Below are 16,375 nucleotides of genomic sequence, written 5' to 3'. Positions count from 1 at the left end.
GTCAGTTGTATATTTATTATTTTTCTGTTCATTTCTGGCATGACTGCATTAGCTATAATACTAGTATGAGTTATAATCAGTGATCGGAACTATGAGAGCAAAACTTTAACAAAACAAAACCTTAGAGCTGACATAAATCCGTACTAATATTATAAATGAGAATGTGTGTGTGTCTGTTTGTTTGTCCGTCTTTCACGGCAAAACGGAGCGACGAATTGTCGTGATTTTTTAAGTGGAGATACTTGAAGGGACTGACAGTGACATAGGCTACTTTTTGTCTCTTTCTAACGCGAGTGAAGCCGCGGGCAAAAGCTAGTTTAAAATAAAACCAAGATTATTATATTCAGATCAGTGTTAAATTTGATTCTATATAACCTGAATCCAAGACTTCTTATATATAACTACAAGGATATTAATATTTTCATGGCTGTAAGTACTCTAATAAAATGTCCACTTTTAGCAAGTTTTCTTAAAGTTTTATTCCCATAGATACCTAGTTCCGATCACTGGTTATAATATGACGTTAATGGAGCCGCAAGCTACAACACAATAATAGGATGTGATGATTGCACATAGGTATAAAGTTTGATTTTTTTCCATACAAACGTGGGCCACCCTAATAACTATATTATCTATATGCCATTAACAACATAAAAATACAAAGGCAAGAGTGAAAGCATAAAAATATCTTCGTCTTCTGTTATAACACGGCAATACTAGATGAAAGGAACTCTAGTGTTGCCATTGACTATGGAACCCTCAAAAATAAGATTCGATGAACATAGAGGAAATCGAATACGCGGCCAATAGTAAACATTAATAGACGTCGGTAAACAGGGAAAAACACCATTCAATACGCCTTTTAACACACGACATCCATAAATAAAAGGATACGAGTCGTAGTTATATAACGCGACCTTTGCGGGGAATCCTATGAAATAAGAGGCCGAGGCAGGTAATAAAATAAGGCCATTTCCTACATATCGAACATTGGTTCCAATTGAATTTGCGACAACGGGCGAGTTTTCTCGGGGCGCTTTGTATAGGGTTACCGGACGTCAGAGTTTTGCCACTTTGTCAGAAATGTGGAAGTGTAAAATAATAACGGGATCATGGTTCATATTATCGTAAAATACTGTTTCTTTCGATTGTGCTGAAGTACCAAATTTGTGCACTAACGTTGATGATTGAGGGACCTGTCTGTGTGTAAGAGTACATAACTACATATAATGATTTATCAAAACTTAATTACAACCAAATTATGGCTGGCTTGTGTCTAGGCCCAAAGCATGCGGCGGACTTCACTAGTCCAACACATTTTTTTGCCATTAGTTTTTTACTAAACGGTTTAGCACAACCTGTCTACAAGCTTAAACTAGAAGTCTCGCAAGATGTAATTTATGACACTCTTTTTCTGCATTAGTTGTGTTCTCGCGCCCGGAATTACGCAGACAACAGCAGTCAGTAGCATATTTTACCACAGACACATTGACACTTTACACTGACAATTGGTGAAACAGGCTACGGTCTGTCAGAACGAGGTTTGGAATTTATCATGTACATTGTTCGGGCAACCCTATACGTCACGATAACCGACACCGAACATACCGAAATTATCCTCAAAACAATAGCTGTGAGAGGAATTGTAACACAAAACCTTGTTTGGTTTGTTTCGATTCTACAAATGATAGGAAGTTTAGTACAAATTGTACAAAGAAACAACAAATACTTACTTTGAGGTTCTTAAGTAAGCGGAACTTGACATTTTAACTTGCATGTAAAATACTATACGATTTGTCTCGACTTCATAATATATTCGCGAAGTATTGAACTGATGGTGGTCTAGCGCTATGAGCGTGGGACGTTCAATCACGAGGTTGCCGGTCCAAACCCCAGTTCTTGTCAATGAGATTCTCGGAACTATAGACTTTTGCTAGTCGCTTTTAGCTAAAGGAAAACATCATGAGGAGACCAGACTAATCCCAATAAGCCTTAGATTACCCTTCGGGTTGGAAGGTTGGATGGTTGGATGGTTCGAAATAAAAAAATTCTAATTATATTTGGTCTAATAATTAATAAAATTATTGAAAAAATTTAAATAATAAAACTAAAATAATAAAACGATTTAAATTTTTTTTTGAAGATATATATCTCTTTCTGTAAAAAATAACAACAGAAGAAATCAAAGAAACAAATATTATAAACAATAAAGATATTCAATCTAATAAAATTGATATAACAATCATATTAGAATTAAAAGAAATTACCTCCCACTCTAAAAAAATAACTATATTATTATAGATAAAATAAATTAAAAATAAAAAATTTATTATACTAAAAAAAAACAAAAAAAAAAAACTTAAAAAACAAATGAAATTTTTTTGAATAACCTAAAATGAATTTATTCATATTTTTGATACCACAAATCAATATTTTATTTAAATTATTTAAGTAAAATCAAATTATTCTATAATCAATCTTTATAATTAAAATATTTAAAGGTAATCAATGTAAAAGTAATATTAAATACAGATTTAACCGCCGCCTCAAATCTCTCAAGGAAGGACGGTTCTCAATTCGTCTGTATGTTTTTTTTTGTTTGTTCCACGATATCTCCGTCGTTACTGGACCGATTTTGAAAAATTTTTTTTTGATTGAATGTATATGCATACAGATTGTTCCCATTTTTCTCAGAACCTAGTTCTGATGATGGGATCCTGGAGAAATCGAGGGAACTCCTCAAATCTGAAAGGCACACATATGGTGATTTTTGTGTTTTTTAAGGAACAGTATGCATTTATGTACGGAACAGTGACGGTCAGAACGGAACTCCTCACATCTTAACGTCACACTTATAGTAACTTTGGTATTTTTATAAGAACAACATGCACTTACGTCCAGAACAGTGACATTTGGTGCAGAGGAACTGCTGATGAAGATCAGAACGGAACTCCTTAAATCTGAACGGCACATTTATAGTGACTTTGGTATTTTTATAAAAATAGTATGCATTTAAGTTCAGAACAGTGACATTTATTTATGTCTGTTAAGAATATTGAGTTTTCAAGTCAAATTTTGTCAAGCTTCGATTTCTTATAATCGGATTCATGAGGAATTGAGGAAACTCCTCAAACCTTAACGGTATACGTATATTCATTTGTGTTGCCATCAAATCATCATCATCATCCTTGCGTTATCCCGACATTTGCCACTGCTCATGGGAGCCTGGGGTTCGCTTTGACAACTAATCCCAAGATTTGGCGTAGGCACTAGTTTTACGAAAGTGACTGCCATTTGACCTTCCAACCCGGAGGGTAACTAGACCTTATTAGGATTAGTCCGGTTTCCTCGCGATGTTTTCCTTCACCGAAAAGCGACTGGCAAATATCAAATGACAAATGTGTTGCCATCATCAATTAAAAAATGCCTACACTTTTCTACATAATCCAACATTCGCAAGTAGCTTTCATCAGAACCCCAAAGGCGGCGGTTTTTTTTTCTTAAAAATTATTTATAATAATGATGCTGAGCAGGAAAGCGGACCCTGGCGCTAGGCCGGGAAAACGCTAGGCTGAAGAAGAAGAAGTAATATGGAATTTGTATGGCTAACCCTCATGTGCTCTTCCCCTCTGGAGATCCGCGCATGGACCGAAACCTAAGAATTATAAATGTTAGAACTTGCGTAACGTCGGGAACACACGACGGGAGCTTAGTCGGGTTTAAACGGAAAGTCAATGTTCGGCGGCGGCGGCCGCCGGCAGCGCCGGGTGAAATGGATTTCTGCAGTTTGAGAAGTTATTCTAAAGGGTTTTACTAGTCCTGTAGGTTCTGTAGGCTGTTAAAAGATTTCTTCCACATTTGCTTAATAATTTATCATCTTTAGTAAATACTTCATCGCTCTTATTCCTGAACGATATTTCTAACAGATACGACGCGTTGACACATGAGCTACCTGTTGCTCAAGCTATAAAGCTATCCAGTGTAGACTACAGCCTTAATTGACCTGTTACACTGTCCTAGGAAACGTTTACTTTGCGCAAGAAAAAATCTGGAGCTTGCGAGATAATAGACTTACTATCCTATCCATGTATTCTTAGGAAGCTCGTTAGAAGTTAGTTCTTGTTAGTTCGTTTGAAAAAATATTTCTAGTTACTGTTCGCATTTCTGAAGTTTTGTTGCTGGCTATTAAGTCAACTACTTCACTGGACAGCTTGTCAATTATAAGTAAAAAGTGATAGCACTCAATAACAAGCAGCCCTTTGCCGACTGGCCGGCTGATAGTGGGACTTTAACGTTTTTTTTTCAGCGAGTTGATCCTAAACGAACCTAAACAGTGTCCAATCTTAGTAAGGTTCTTTGTTTTTATTAGACATGTATTGGTTCTAAAAGGTACTGTTTTAAACATTTTATATATATATATATAATTATATATATTACAATGACTCTAATAATATTTAGTTTCACAGAGGGACTGAAATTGATATCGCGGTAAGACATGTATGCTGACAAAATACATCTATCACCGGAACTTTGAGGTAATAGTTTTCTTTTCAGTTGCTACCTTTGATGGTCTCAAGGGGGTTCGATATCGCTTCCCACTTTACGACGAATGAGATGGTATTTACATTCAGTACGAAATACAAGATAGTCATGGCCACAATCGCCAAATATAAGAGAACGATAGGAAAAATAAAACTAAATGACAAAGATCAAAAGTAGGGGAATCTGTACCATAACGACAGTATAATTAATATGTACACGTAAAGTTATTAGTCTATTAGGAAATACAATTCTCACAATGAGGTCACCTCTGGATGGACGATGGAATAAAATAGAGAAGTGTTTTCGATTTTTTTAAAGCTAAGGTAATCTAACTTATAAAATACCAACATCAACGCCGACGCAAGACCAATCTCAATTCGTTTTATTTCAAATACCTGTACGTGAGGCTTATAATGTTTGCGATCCTAGATGTTAAATTTTTGTGAATCTATCCGACGCTAGCATTCATCCAGCTCACAGAGGTCTACCTCCACTCTATCCGCTCAACGATGTTTTGGGTGACCAGCAGGACGGCGTCCATTTGGTCTCCCCAAGTACTCCAGGTAGGCTCTTTTGACTGCCCGACCTTCCAGCAAAGTGGCGTGCTCTTGTGTTGGAGCCCAAAACTCATTTTGGGTTATCGCGCCAGCCAAATAGGTAAGTAAGTAAATTTTTAACCCCCGACGCAAACACGACTGGGTGTTATAAGTTTGACGTGTCTGTCTGTCGCATCGTAGCTTTCGAACGGATGAACCGATTTAGATTTGTTTTTTGTTTTAAAGCTGAATTAGTCGGGAGTCTTACCCATGTTTGATGAAAATCGGTCCACTATACATGCCCGACATGTTCTTTCAAAATTTAATCTTACCTCTCGGCCACAGCAGCAACAGCAGCAGCGTGGTGTATGGCGCTCTTCCCTCGTTTGCGTCTCCTGGTCCTCTTCCGTGAGTACGATGCTAATAGAAGCCCCTTGCGGGCGTCTATCCTCTTCTTTGAGTCTTTGGCTAGCGTTCTGACGGCTAGCGACGTCGGGTCGAAACTGAACGTCGAGTCGTCTCTGTGCTCGTTTAGGTCCTTTTTTCTTTCCTGTAATAAAATGAGAATTGTTATGGCGTATGCTGAAGAATTATTTATATAGAGAAAGAGAAAAATTGAATAAATCATCTGTGTTCTAAAGCTTTTGTGAACGGCTACTGTCATTATTGTGATCTGTGCATCATCAGGTTGATTAAGTAGGTAGCCACCACTCAGCACCCACTCCTCCGTCAATTTTTTTTTCGGAGTTGATCTTCACGTTCTAAAATCTACGACGTCTGAGGCTGAAGTGACTTGCAAGCTGAAGTTGATTGCTTATGGCCTCTTTCCATGCTAGTGACCTAAGGTCACGTTACAGTTACGGTAACGTTGTGGGCTTTGATCTGTAGCTTACTTCCTGCGTGATCTGCGACTCTTCCTCATAGCTGAGCGCCACGACGGCCAGCATCAGGTTGATGAGGTAGAATGAGCCAAAGAAGACCACCACAGTGAAGAATGACACAGACATCGGGCCGCAGGACGATAGCACCTGCAACAAGATACAGACGGGTTAACTGAAGTGTTAGTGAAGGGTTAAGGGTTAACTTTTTCAAAGTTAATAAAATCTGGAGTTTCTTACAGTCACCGGTAACGAAATTTTGTAAATCTCTATACAACGCATAAAGTGATACACCAGCCAAGAAACTTGGATCATCATGATCATCATCATCATTTCAGCCATTAATCGCCCACTGCTGAGCATAGGCCTCCCTTCGTGTACGCCACTTATCCCGGTCCTGGGCTAAACACTTATAATATTTCTTTTAAATCTTGATACTCCGCTCCTCTTCTATTGGTTTCATAGAAAATAATAAAGGAGTGACACTCTATGTCTGGGACAAGTGAATACCGATGCAGGGGGTTGTAGAGGTACCGTAGACCTAGCTTACGGATCGCTTCATATCTTTGCATCGTGTATAAAATAACGATAACGATGGTTTTGTTAAAAATTGGACTCTCTCGTCCTCGCGTACATTGCACCTATAGGCACAAAGCCACTTCTTGATTTGAATAATTCAATCCCTAATGCTATGCTATTATTGATTAATTACATCAAATCCACGTACCTTAGGTATTCAACTATTCATCATGCAAATAGGGGTTCACTGTGTAAATAAATATTTACCACACCAACTGATAAAGGCGTTCTTTGCTATTCGAAAACTGATAGCAAAATTGCATTTTATCCACAAGAGTGCAAAGTAATTTCATACTAATTTTAACTTGATGTCTAAAGCTGTTTGTTGGAATTCACGTATAAATGGTGATTTTGAATCATAAATGTAAAATAAATTGAAGTAGTACTTTATTTATTTTGATGTTTTACAGTTCATATTTTCATAGTTTTGGTGTGGTGAAAATTTTGTGTTTCACTCGGTGGCAAAGTTTGTTTAACCTTCGTGCCTTGATACCCTTGCAACGCTCAAGATTTCACTTTTTGAACCACTCGCTACGCTCGCGGTTTAATATTGGAATCTTTCGCTTGCTCGGGTATCAATATTGTCACGTGCGGTTAAACAACAATTTTGCCCCCTTGTAAAACAAATGACTATTACTTCTCGTGTGTTGAAAAACTCGCCAAGTTCAAGATTCTATTCTTGAACCGCTCGTTTTTCAATTCCACACTCGGCGTTAAAATACCTACAACTTGGCAGCTTGGCACCCTTGAACATTGACGATATTGTTCATATTAAGTGACTTAAAGCCAACGTTTCTTAGGTCTTTCTTAGGGAAAGGACCTCTGCTCGCGCCAGCTCGTATCTGATGCAAAGGTTTGCCATCGCTATTCAACGCAGTAATACGGCAATTTTGATGGGTACCTTTGCACCCGGAACAGCTCGCGGAGGTCTTTTTAATAAGGTATATTTTATTTCGTTTTCTATTCTATAAGAGTGTTTGTTTTTATTTATTTTTGGTTGTATTAACTGTATTTAGCTATTTAATAAAACTTAATTGTTTTCAATCGATGTATCAATCTTTTACAACAGGTATATCTCAGTTAGTCAGTCAGTCATATTTTGGATAGTCAAAACCTTAATTCAAATCAATTAGACCCTTAATCAAATCCGCGCGAAACTTAAATCAACAACAAATGCGCAGTTGTAGCCGTAGGTACTTTAGCGAAACGTACCTTAATGATTTGAAACAGAGACTGACGAATGGTGCAGACTATCAGACTGTTTAATCCATTATAGCCCAGCTTTGCCATATGGCTACCAATTTTGCATAGAAAAGTACGATGTAGGTACAGTCACGGACTTTACTTTACACTTCTTCGCTTAACTATGCAACTACAAATGTCCAGTATGAAATAAGCTAGAAGTGGATCAACAATTAAAGTCCGTGACCGTACTAGATATTTTTTTCCCAATCTGAGACCTAAAAACATCGGACTAGAATTAAATAAATTGGATAGAATAATCAATCGTATTTATAAAACGCTCTGTGTTATCTCGAAGGACCAGATTAAATTGATGACTAAATTTTAATGAAAAAAAGTAAATCGAACCTAGATTGTGATGTAGACAGACTGTGGACTGAACGAAAGCGACCGACAGGGTACCGAGCAAAAATCAAGGCAAACGATTTCTTCTTTTTCTCAGCATATGCGCATCTACATATTTCTGTTCTAGGTTTATGTGAAGGTTATATGCAATGTCGGTGCTGCTGTCTTCATGATGTCGTCTGATATCTTGACGACCGGTCTGGCTCAGTTGGTAGTGACCCTGCCTGCTAAGTAAAGGCATTTATTTGTATGATGAGCACAGATGTTCCTGAGTCATGGATATTTTCTATGTATATAAGTATGTATTTATCTATTTAAGTATATATATCGTCGCTTAGCACCCATAGTACAAGCTCTGCTTAGTTTGGGGCTAAGTTGATCTGTGTAAGGTGTCCCCAATATTATCTGACTATCTAGCTCAAGTTTTTCCGACATTTCGGCTTCCAAGTCGTGATTTTCATTACTCGCTGCTCCCACAGATTACCATCTTTGCTTCAGATATGACCTGCTTATTACCACTTTATTTGCTCAGTTCTCTCTCTTTCTCAGCTCTTTTGGTAGGATTGGGTAGAACAAAATGATCTACTCACTCAGAAAATTTACTGAATTTGTACCCAGTTCTTAACATTAACTCATCCGTCAGACCGTCACCCAAAGCTTAGCCAACGTTGATATAATGAAGGGCCTCCCCGAAATGAACTTTAGTCTGTGCGTATTCATAATGTAAGGGCTGTTTTGCCGGGCTTTAATTAATTCTGGGAGGGCGCCGGGATATCTGCAGACGTTGTACCACAGTATAAGGATATATCAGTAGTTAATCTCCGGCAGCGGCGGCGCGGTCGTTACTACTGCGCAAGGTCACGCAGGGTTGTACAACGTTACTATAATCGACTTCGTACAATGTAAGTTGTTGTAAATCTAATAGGTACTATTAACTGTAAGTAGGTTTTAGTATAACAATACCACGTCATGACACCACATTAGTCAGTATTGAAGATACAAAAAATCATTATAAATATATTACTCTCATACGCGCAATAGTAGATTGTGTAACAATAATTGCAAAAGCGTTAATTTAAGTGTTCATTTTATATGTTTTCTCTAGAATACACCCAATCCATCACAATAAAAAAAAGATTCGTTTGAACTAGAAACGTAGGTACCTACTGTCCTACTCGTATTAGTAACTGTGTATGGCGCTATGCTAGTACCAACGCTCTTTCTACCTTTTTATCTAATAAAGATTCAAGTACGTATTTGTTTCTTAAATACTGACGAAATCATATTTACATAAAATGTTTGAATAGATGTTTGCACAATATTTAAGTAGGTACCAAACTTTCGAGCTAGATAGATCGCAGCATCTACCTAAATGTCGTTACAGATAAATCCTTATTGATTTTAATGTGTCATTCTAGCTTTAAATCTCACTTTTACGCCATTTACGTAAGCAATAATGTACCTAACACTGCAAATATATAACAACCACTTACTTTTCTGGGTGTCTAGGAATTCTAAAGAATGACATTTCCGCATTTTGAGAACTTTCCATACACCCATAAACACTACAGTAACGAAAATATGTCTTCGGTGCTGACGTCATTTTCTCCCGAACTCAACACGTCAACACAGCGCGCAAACGCGGCCCCGACTGTCCAGCCCAATAATCACCAGTTTCGCATGTTTTCGCCGCATGCGAGGGGAGGGAGGGGGACACACCGCGCGGCGTGAAGTTTGTAAGAAGAGTTATTACTGGTTTTATACTGTGGTTGTACCGACGCGATGGGGCGGCCATTTTTTGGGTAAAACAATTTGGTTCTGAACTATTTTTTAACCTCCGACGCAAAAAAAGGCGGGGTGGTATAACTTTGACGTGTTTGTCTGTCTGTCTGTATGTGTGTGTATGTCTGTGACATCGTAGCTTTCGAACGATTTCGTTGTTTTTTGTTTGAAGGCTGAATTAGTTGTTTATTGGGGTTGTTAGCTCTTTTCAGCTTTGTAAAGCACGACGACATTATACTCAAATTCCTGTCGGTGTATCTGTTGACAGAAGAGCAAGCGGCTTGCTATACAAAGAGAAAATGCGCCAGCATTGTTGCTAAAATGCCCCAAGTTTATAATAAAAACATTTAAATTCAGTTCTGCATGTGCGAGTGTCTAGGTCTTGTACAGCAATTGCTAATAATCTGCTGGCGTAGCAGGCTAGTGGGATAAACTTTATGGCACCGATAGTGCGAAAGGGACGGCCTGAGGTGATAGTGATAGCCTTTCATCGCGCTACCGTGCTTCCCCGCCTGGCCCCGTAGCCGAATGGCATTTCTCCGACGCCAAACGAAAGCGATACGCCGCTGGCTCTGTCGCGCCAATACGCAAGCGCTACTACTACTAGCGCCTACTAGCGCTTCGTTTCGTGAGCGTTTTGTGAGCGATTGTGCCATTCGGCTAGCCACCCTGGTACTATTCGATAAGGCTATAAAAACAGGAGACCTATGTAGGTAGCTAATGATTCTAAACTAATTAATTTGGAGCGGTGGTGATTTCGCCGTAGTTGTAATAGTACTCAGCAAACGGGTCCACTTACGAACCGCCCAAAACAATTTCACCCGGGTCGGGTTTGAGTACAGGTTAATAATAATCTCGAGTGATATTGCAATTGTTTAAAGAACAAGCAAAACAACATAGAACAGAATAGAATATAATACTTACTCTTAATTGCAACACCTTAGCTGGATACAACACAAATGATTATAAATAGATGCAGGCATTAGGCGGTCTTATCGCTATAGAGCGATCACTTCCAGACAACTTTACAGAGTTATAGTTGAGTACAGTTACCAGTAATAATCGCGGTCTGGCGCAGTCGGTAGTGACCCTGCCTGCTGCGCCGCGGTCCCGGGTTCGAATCCCGGTAAGGGCATTTATTTGTGTGATGAGCACAGATATTTGTTCCTGAGTCATGGATGTTTTCTATGTATATAAGTATTTATATATTATATATATCGTTGTCTGAGTACCTGCAACACAAGCCTTCTTGAGCTTACCGTGGGACTCAGTCAATCTGTGTAAAAATGTCCTATAATATTTATTTATTTATTTATTATTATTAATAATATATTACTCTCAAAAATATGTGGCACCCTCTTACTATCGTATGTACCTATTGTATTGTAAAATTTGGTAATGGTCTCGGAAATAAACATTTTGGTCTTCATAGAAACATATACCCAACCAACCTACCTGCCAACCTACCTACCCAACCTATATACCTAGCCAACGTTTCAATCGCGCAACTTGCGTGCTTCAAACTCTATAAAGCCATTCAACGTAATATTCTCGTAGTAGAGATAAATAAAGATTAGTCGCTTAAACTTACTTCTTTCTAATCGTTTAAACCTTTTAAAATAACAGTAAACGTTCAGTTTCGGTGCTAAAAACGGAACAACACGGCGATAAAGTTGCATCGAGTAACAGGTGTCGAGGTTACGACGTTCGAGGGGCACATTCAGATTGAAAAAAAAAAAAACAACTTTCATAAAAAATATTTTGTTTTATTTTTATAGCCTAGGTATTTTGTGTTTGTGCCCCACTAGCTGGGAATAGTACATTACGTCAGACGCCGGGAAAGAAGGGCTTACAGGGCGAGTAGGTATAGGACAATGATACGAAGCCTGTAAGCCCTTTTCACCGCGAGGAATGTATAGTGCTTTTCTCAAACTTGCAATGAAATAGGCTAAAAATCTGACCTTAAAAACCTTCCATTTTAAGAAATTTTCATACGCCGTCATGATCTTACTTTGAATTGTGTTTAAAGAACTTTATTTCCCAAAAGAAAAATAACATTTTCACTTAAAGAGAATAACGTGTTATACTAATACTAAGAATATATTAGTAAATCAGTGAGCATCTTAAAGTATACATACCTATAAGAAATTAATTAAAAAAGAATTTGGGGGGCAATAAGTTACTCATGTCTACTTCTGCCTCCGCTCGCAATTCCGGAGGCGTATCTACACTTTAAATCCACATCCACATCACTTTAAAAAACCGGCCAAGAGCGTGTCGGGCCACGCTCAGTGTAGGGTTCCGTAGTTTTCCGTATTTTTCTCAAAAACTACTGAACCTATCAAGTTCAAAACAATTTTCCTAGAAAGTCTTTATTTATAAAGTTCTACTTTTGTGATTTTTTTCATATTTTTTAAACTTATGGTTCAAAAGTTAGAGGGGGGGGGGGGACGCACTTTTTTTTCCTTTAGGAGCGATTATTTCCGAAAATATTAATATTATCAAAAAACAATCTTAGTAAATCCTTACCTTATTTATTTTTAAATACCTATCCAACAATATATCACACGTTGGGATTGGAATGAAAAAAAAATATCAGCCCCCACTTTACATGTAGGGGGGGTACCCTAATAAAACATTTTTTTTCCATTTTTTATTTTTGCACTTTGTTGGCGTGATTGATATACATATTGGTACCAAATTTTGGCTTTCTAGTGCTAACGGTTACTGAGATTATCCGCGGACGGACGGACGGACGGACGGACGGACGGACAGACAGACATGGCGAAACTATAAGGGTTCCTAGTTGACTACGGAACCCTAAAAAGCTCTTATAAAATATTTCAAAACTCCGAGCAAACATATATTTTTATTTAATTTCCCGCCGTAACCTTTTAAACGGTGACATTCAAATTCCGCGCCAAACTTTTTTTTCATCTGTTTGAGGTTTTGTTTTAACCGGTGACATTACCGCATTGTAAAAAAAAGAATCTCAAGAAAGAGTCTGGCAAAAAAGAATAGAAATTAATAGGGCGCGCCACCGTCTATGTAAACCGTTTTGCATTTTTTTTTCTGATGATGACATTGTCCTAAGTATTATTAAGTACCTTTTTTTTTTATACAACGTCGGGGGCAAACATGTATACGGTCCGCCTGATGTAAAGCGGTCACCGTAACCTATGGACGCCTGCAACTCAAACAGTGTCACATGCGCGTTGCCACCCCATTAGAAACACGACACAACTAGGCATGCGGCAGTAGTTAAACAGCCCCCTAGAGCAGTCAGTAAGACTGTTGTTTTTTCAGATCAGATTGGGTTAGGAATGCGCCCATTATTAAGCTACCAGTTAGAGCAACAAGTGACAAATTACTGTTATCAAAACATTACTTTGTCTCATTTATGTGACCTTATTTCAAAGGGATGTTATGATAGCAGTACTACATTAGTAATTTTATTAGGAAATAGTCTTAATGTAGATAAGCTTAGCATAGATAAATTGATGTCCACTCTAAATGTTATTGAAAAATCTGGTGTGGGGAAAATTATATTATGTGCACTACCTTATGCAGAAAATGTATCATATGACTATAATTGTAAGATAGCTTACTACAATTCTTTAATGTACCATGCCATAGCTGTTAATAAAAAGTACCATTTCTTTGACTTAAATAAATTCATTGAGCGCTTCATGCTAGCTCCACGGAAGGTATTTTTGCCAAAGAAATTTTTTGTATATTTAGTGGAGTTATTGGCCTTCAATATTGAGCCAAATAGATGTAATAGTGTTATATATAAGTCTCAGTCAGCTGACAAAGCCAAGGACCCCATGCCTCATTTAAACTAGATTGTAAGACAGCGGAAAAACACCTGAATATGAACGTTGTTCACCAGAATATTCAGGGTTTTTCCAGCAAAGAATTAGAAGTAGGATTATTTTTAGATAGTAATAATGTTGAAGTTATGTGTATTACTGAACATTGGTTGAAACAAGAACAGTTGATATTTGATTATGTTAATTTTAAATTAGCTAGTTTTTTTGCCAGAAAATCTGCTGTTCATGGTGGCTCCCTTATTATTGTTAAAAATTGTATGAAGTGTAAAGAGCGCAAAGATGTTGTAAAATATTCCATAGAAAGAACTATAGAAATTTCATGTGTTGAATTAGACAGATATATTATTGTATGTGTTTATAGACCACCATCAGCTGACTTCAGCATATTTGAATCTACAATGGAAAATGTTTTGAAGTTAGTGTGCAAGGGCCAAAAACATGTTATTGTATGTGGAGATTTTAATGTTAACTTGCTCGAGTCATCTAGTAATACTGTTAAAATGCTCTGTTTGTTTAAATCATTTAATTTATTTAATTTATTTCTTGAACCTACCCGGGTAGGTGTGACTAGTGCAACATGCCTAGATAATATTTTTTGTGACTGTGAATGTATAGATAAGAAATTATTTAACTGTTTTCATTCCGATCACAGCGGCCAAAGGGCAGCTTTCTTAAACGTTATTCATGATACTCCACAAACAATAACATATAGACCCATTACTGGATCTCGCTTGGAATCATTCAAAAATGAAATTCAACATAGTTTGTCTATAATACCATTTTCGCATTATGACTGTAATCATTTGTATCAAGAAGTTTTCAATGTAATTCTGAATCAATTTAATAACAATTTCAAAGTGAAATCTATTAGTGGGTCAAAAGTTAAAACAAAGTTTAGTGAATGGGCTACTGTAGGTATTCAACTATTCACAAAAGTAGAAAAAGACTTTATGAACTTTATGGTGAGAGAGAGCTGAACAAGAATTCAGAATTCCTGGACTATGTAAGAAACTACTCAAGAATCTTCAAGAAAGTGTGTTTAACTGCCAAGAAAAACTTTATTAGTTCTAAATTGAAAGTGTCGGACAACAAAGTGAAAACAACTTGGAGTATTATAAATAAAGAAGCTGGTAAATGTAAATCACGCGATTGTCAAGTCAACATTGTATCAGATAATCAACAAATAGTGTCGAACAGCGATGTTGCCTCGGCATTCGAAGATTATTTCTCAAACATAGCCGTTAACACCACAAAATGTTTACATTCTTCTGCGGCTCAAGCCCATTCATTACTTTGTGCTAATGTTAAGAAATGTAATAATTCATTTGAATTTAGTCAAGTAGACTCTGTAAATATTGTTAAAACATTCAAGTCACTCAATTTAAAGAAAACGGAAGACTTATGGGGAACATCAGTTAAAGTAATTAGTCATGTCATAGATATAATAGCACCTTACTTGGCCGTAATATATAATATTTCAATTTCACAAGGCACCTTTCCAGATCTTATGAAATGTAGCAAAGTCATACCGCTTTTTAAATCGGGTGATTCGAGTGATATAACCAATTTCCGTCCCATATCAATACTTCCTGTTCTAAGTAAAGTCTTTGAGAAGCTAATGTTAAATGATCTACTGGGACACTTCAACAGACATAGATTACTTACAAGCAAACAGTTCGGTTTCACAAGGGGCCGTTCCACGACCGATGCTGCTTCGGTACTCATTAAACATATATATAATATTTGGGAAAATTCTTGTGATGCAATTGGCATATTTTGTGATCTTTCAAAAGCCTTTGATTGTGTGGATCATGGAACGCTCATTTTGAAATTAGAACACTATGGTTTGTCTATAAATGCCCTAAACTTTATGTCTTCTTACCTTAGCAATAGAACACAAACAGTAGTTGTTAACAAAACTCGCTCTAGCGGGACTGTTGTCCAATTAGGAGTGCCACAAGGCTCAATTTTAGGTCCATTCCTGTTTTTGGTTTATATAAATGATTTGCCATGTATAGTAAAAAACTTTTGTGAAATAGTACTTTTTGCTGATGATACATCACTGCTTTTTAATGTTGACCGAAAATCTACGGATTACAATGTAATTAATAGCACGTTAGCTGATGTACTGCAGTGGTTTACTGTCAACAATTTACTTCTTAATTCTAAGAAAACCAAATGTATTCGATTCTCTCTGCCGAATGTTAAACCAATCGATACAAAAATACTTTTGAATGATGAATGCTTAGAGATGGTAGATACAACACTGTTCCTTGGCTTAACATTGGACAAAAATCTACAATGGAGTCCTCATATAAGGAAACTAGCAAGCAAATTAAGTTCAGCCGCATACGCCGTTAGGAGAATCAGGCAACTGACTAATGTTGAGACAGCTCGCCTAGTGTATCATAGTTATTTTCACAGTGTAATGTCATACGGTATTCTGGTTTGGGGCAAAGCAGCTGACATACAGACTATCTTTGTATTACAAAAGAGAGCCATTCGTTCTATTTACAACTTAGGAACACGTGAATCAGTAAGAGAACTCTTCAAAGAAATTAATATCTTAACTGTAGCTTCCCAATACATTTATGATAGTATAATTTATGTTGTTAAGAATTTAGACTGTTTCACTAAG

General features: G+C 37.1%; 1 protein-coding gene across 1 annotated transcript in view; it reads right to left on the bottom strand.

The window, feature by feature from the left end:
* Positions 1-16,375, bottom strand: part of LOC125234754 (sodium channel protein 60E-like) — a 65,707-nt gene that overhangs the window by 28,715 nt on the left and 20,617 nt on the right. Inside the window, exons 4-5 of the mRNA XM_048141140.1 lie at positions 5,972-6,106; positions 5,411-5,628 (exon numbers count right to left, since the gene is read on the bottom strand). Coding sequence (XP_047997097.1) covers positions 5,411-5,628; positions 5,972-6,106 — 353 coding nt within the window. The remainder of the gene's footprint in view (positions 1-5,410; positions 5,629-5,971; positions 6,107-16,375) is intronic.

This window comes from Leguminivora glycinivorella, chromosome 16 (assembly GCF_023078275.1).
Source record: "Leguminivora glycinivorella isolate SPB_JAAS2020 chromosome 16, LegGlyc_1.1, whole genome shotgun sequence".
Classification (NCBI taxonomy): Eukaryota; Metazoa; Arthropoda; class Insecta; order Lepidoptera; family Tortricidae; genus Leguminivora; species Leguminivora glycinivorella.
Note: the sequence above shows the minus strand (reverse complement) of the source record. Positions and strands in the feature narration are given on the sequence as shown.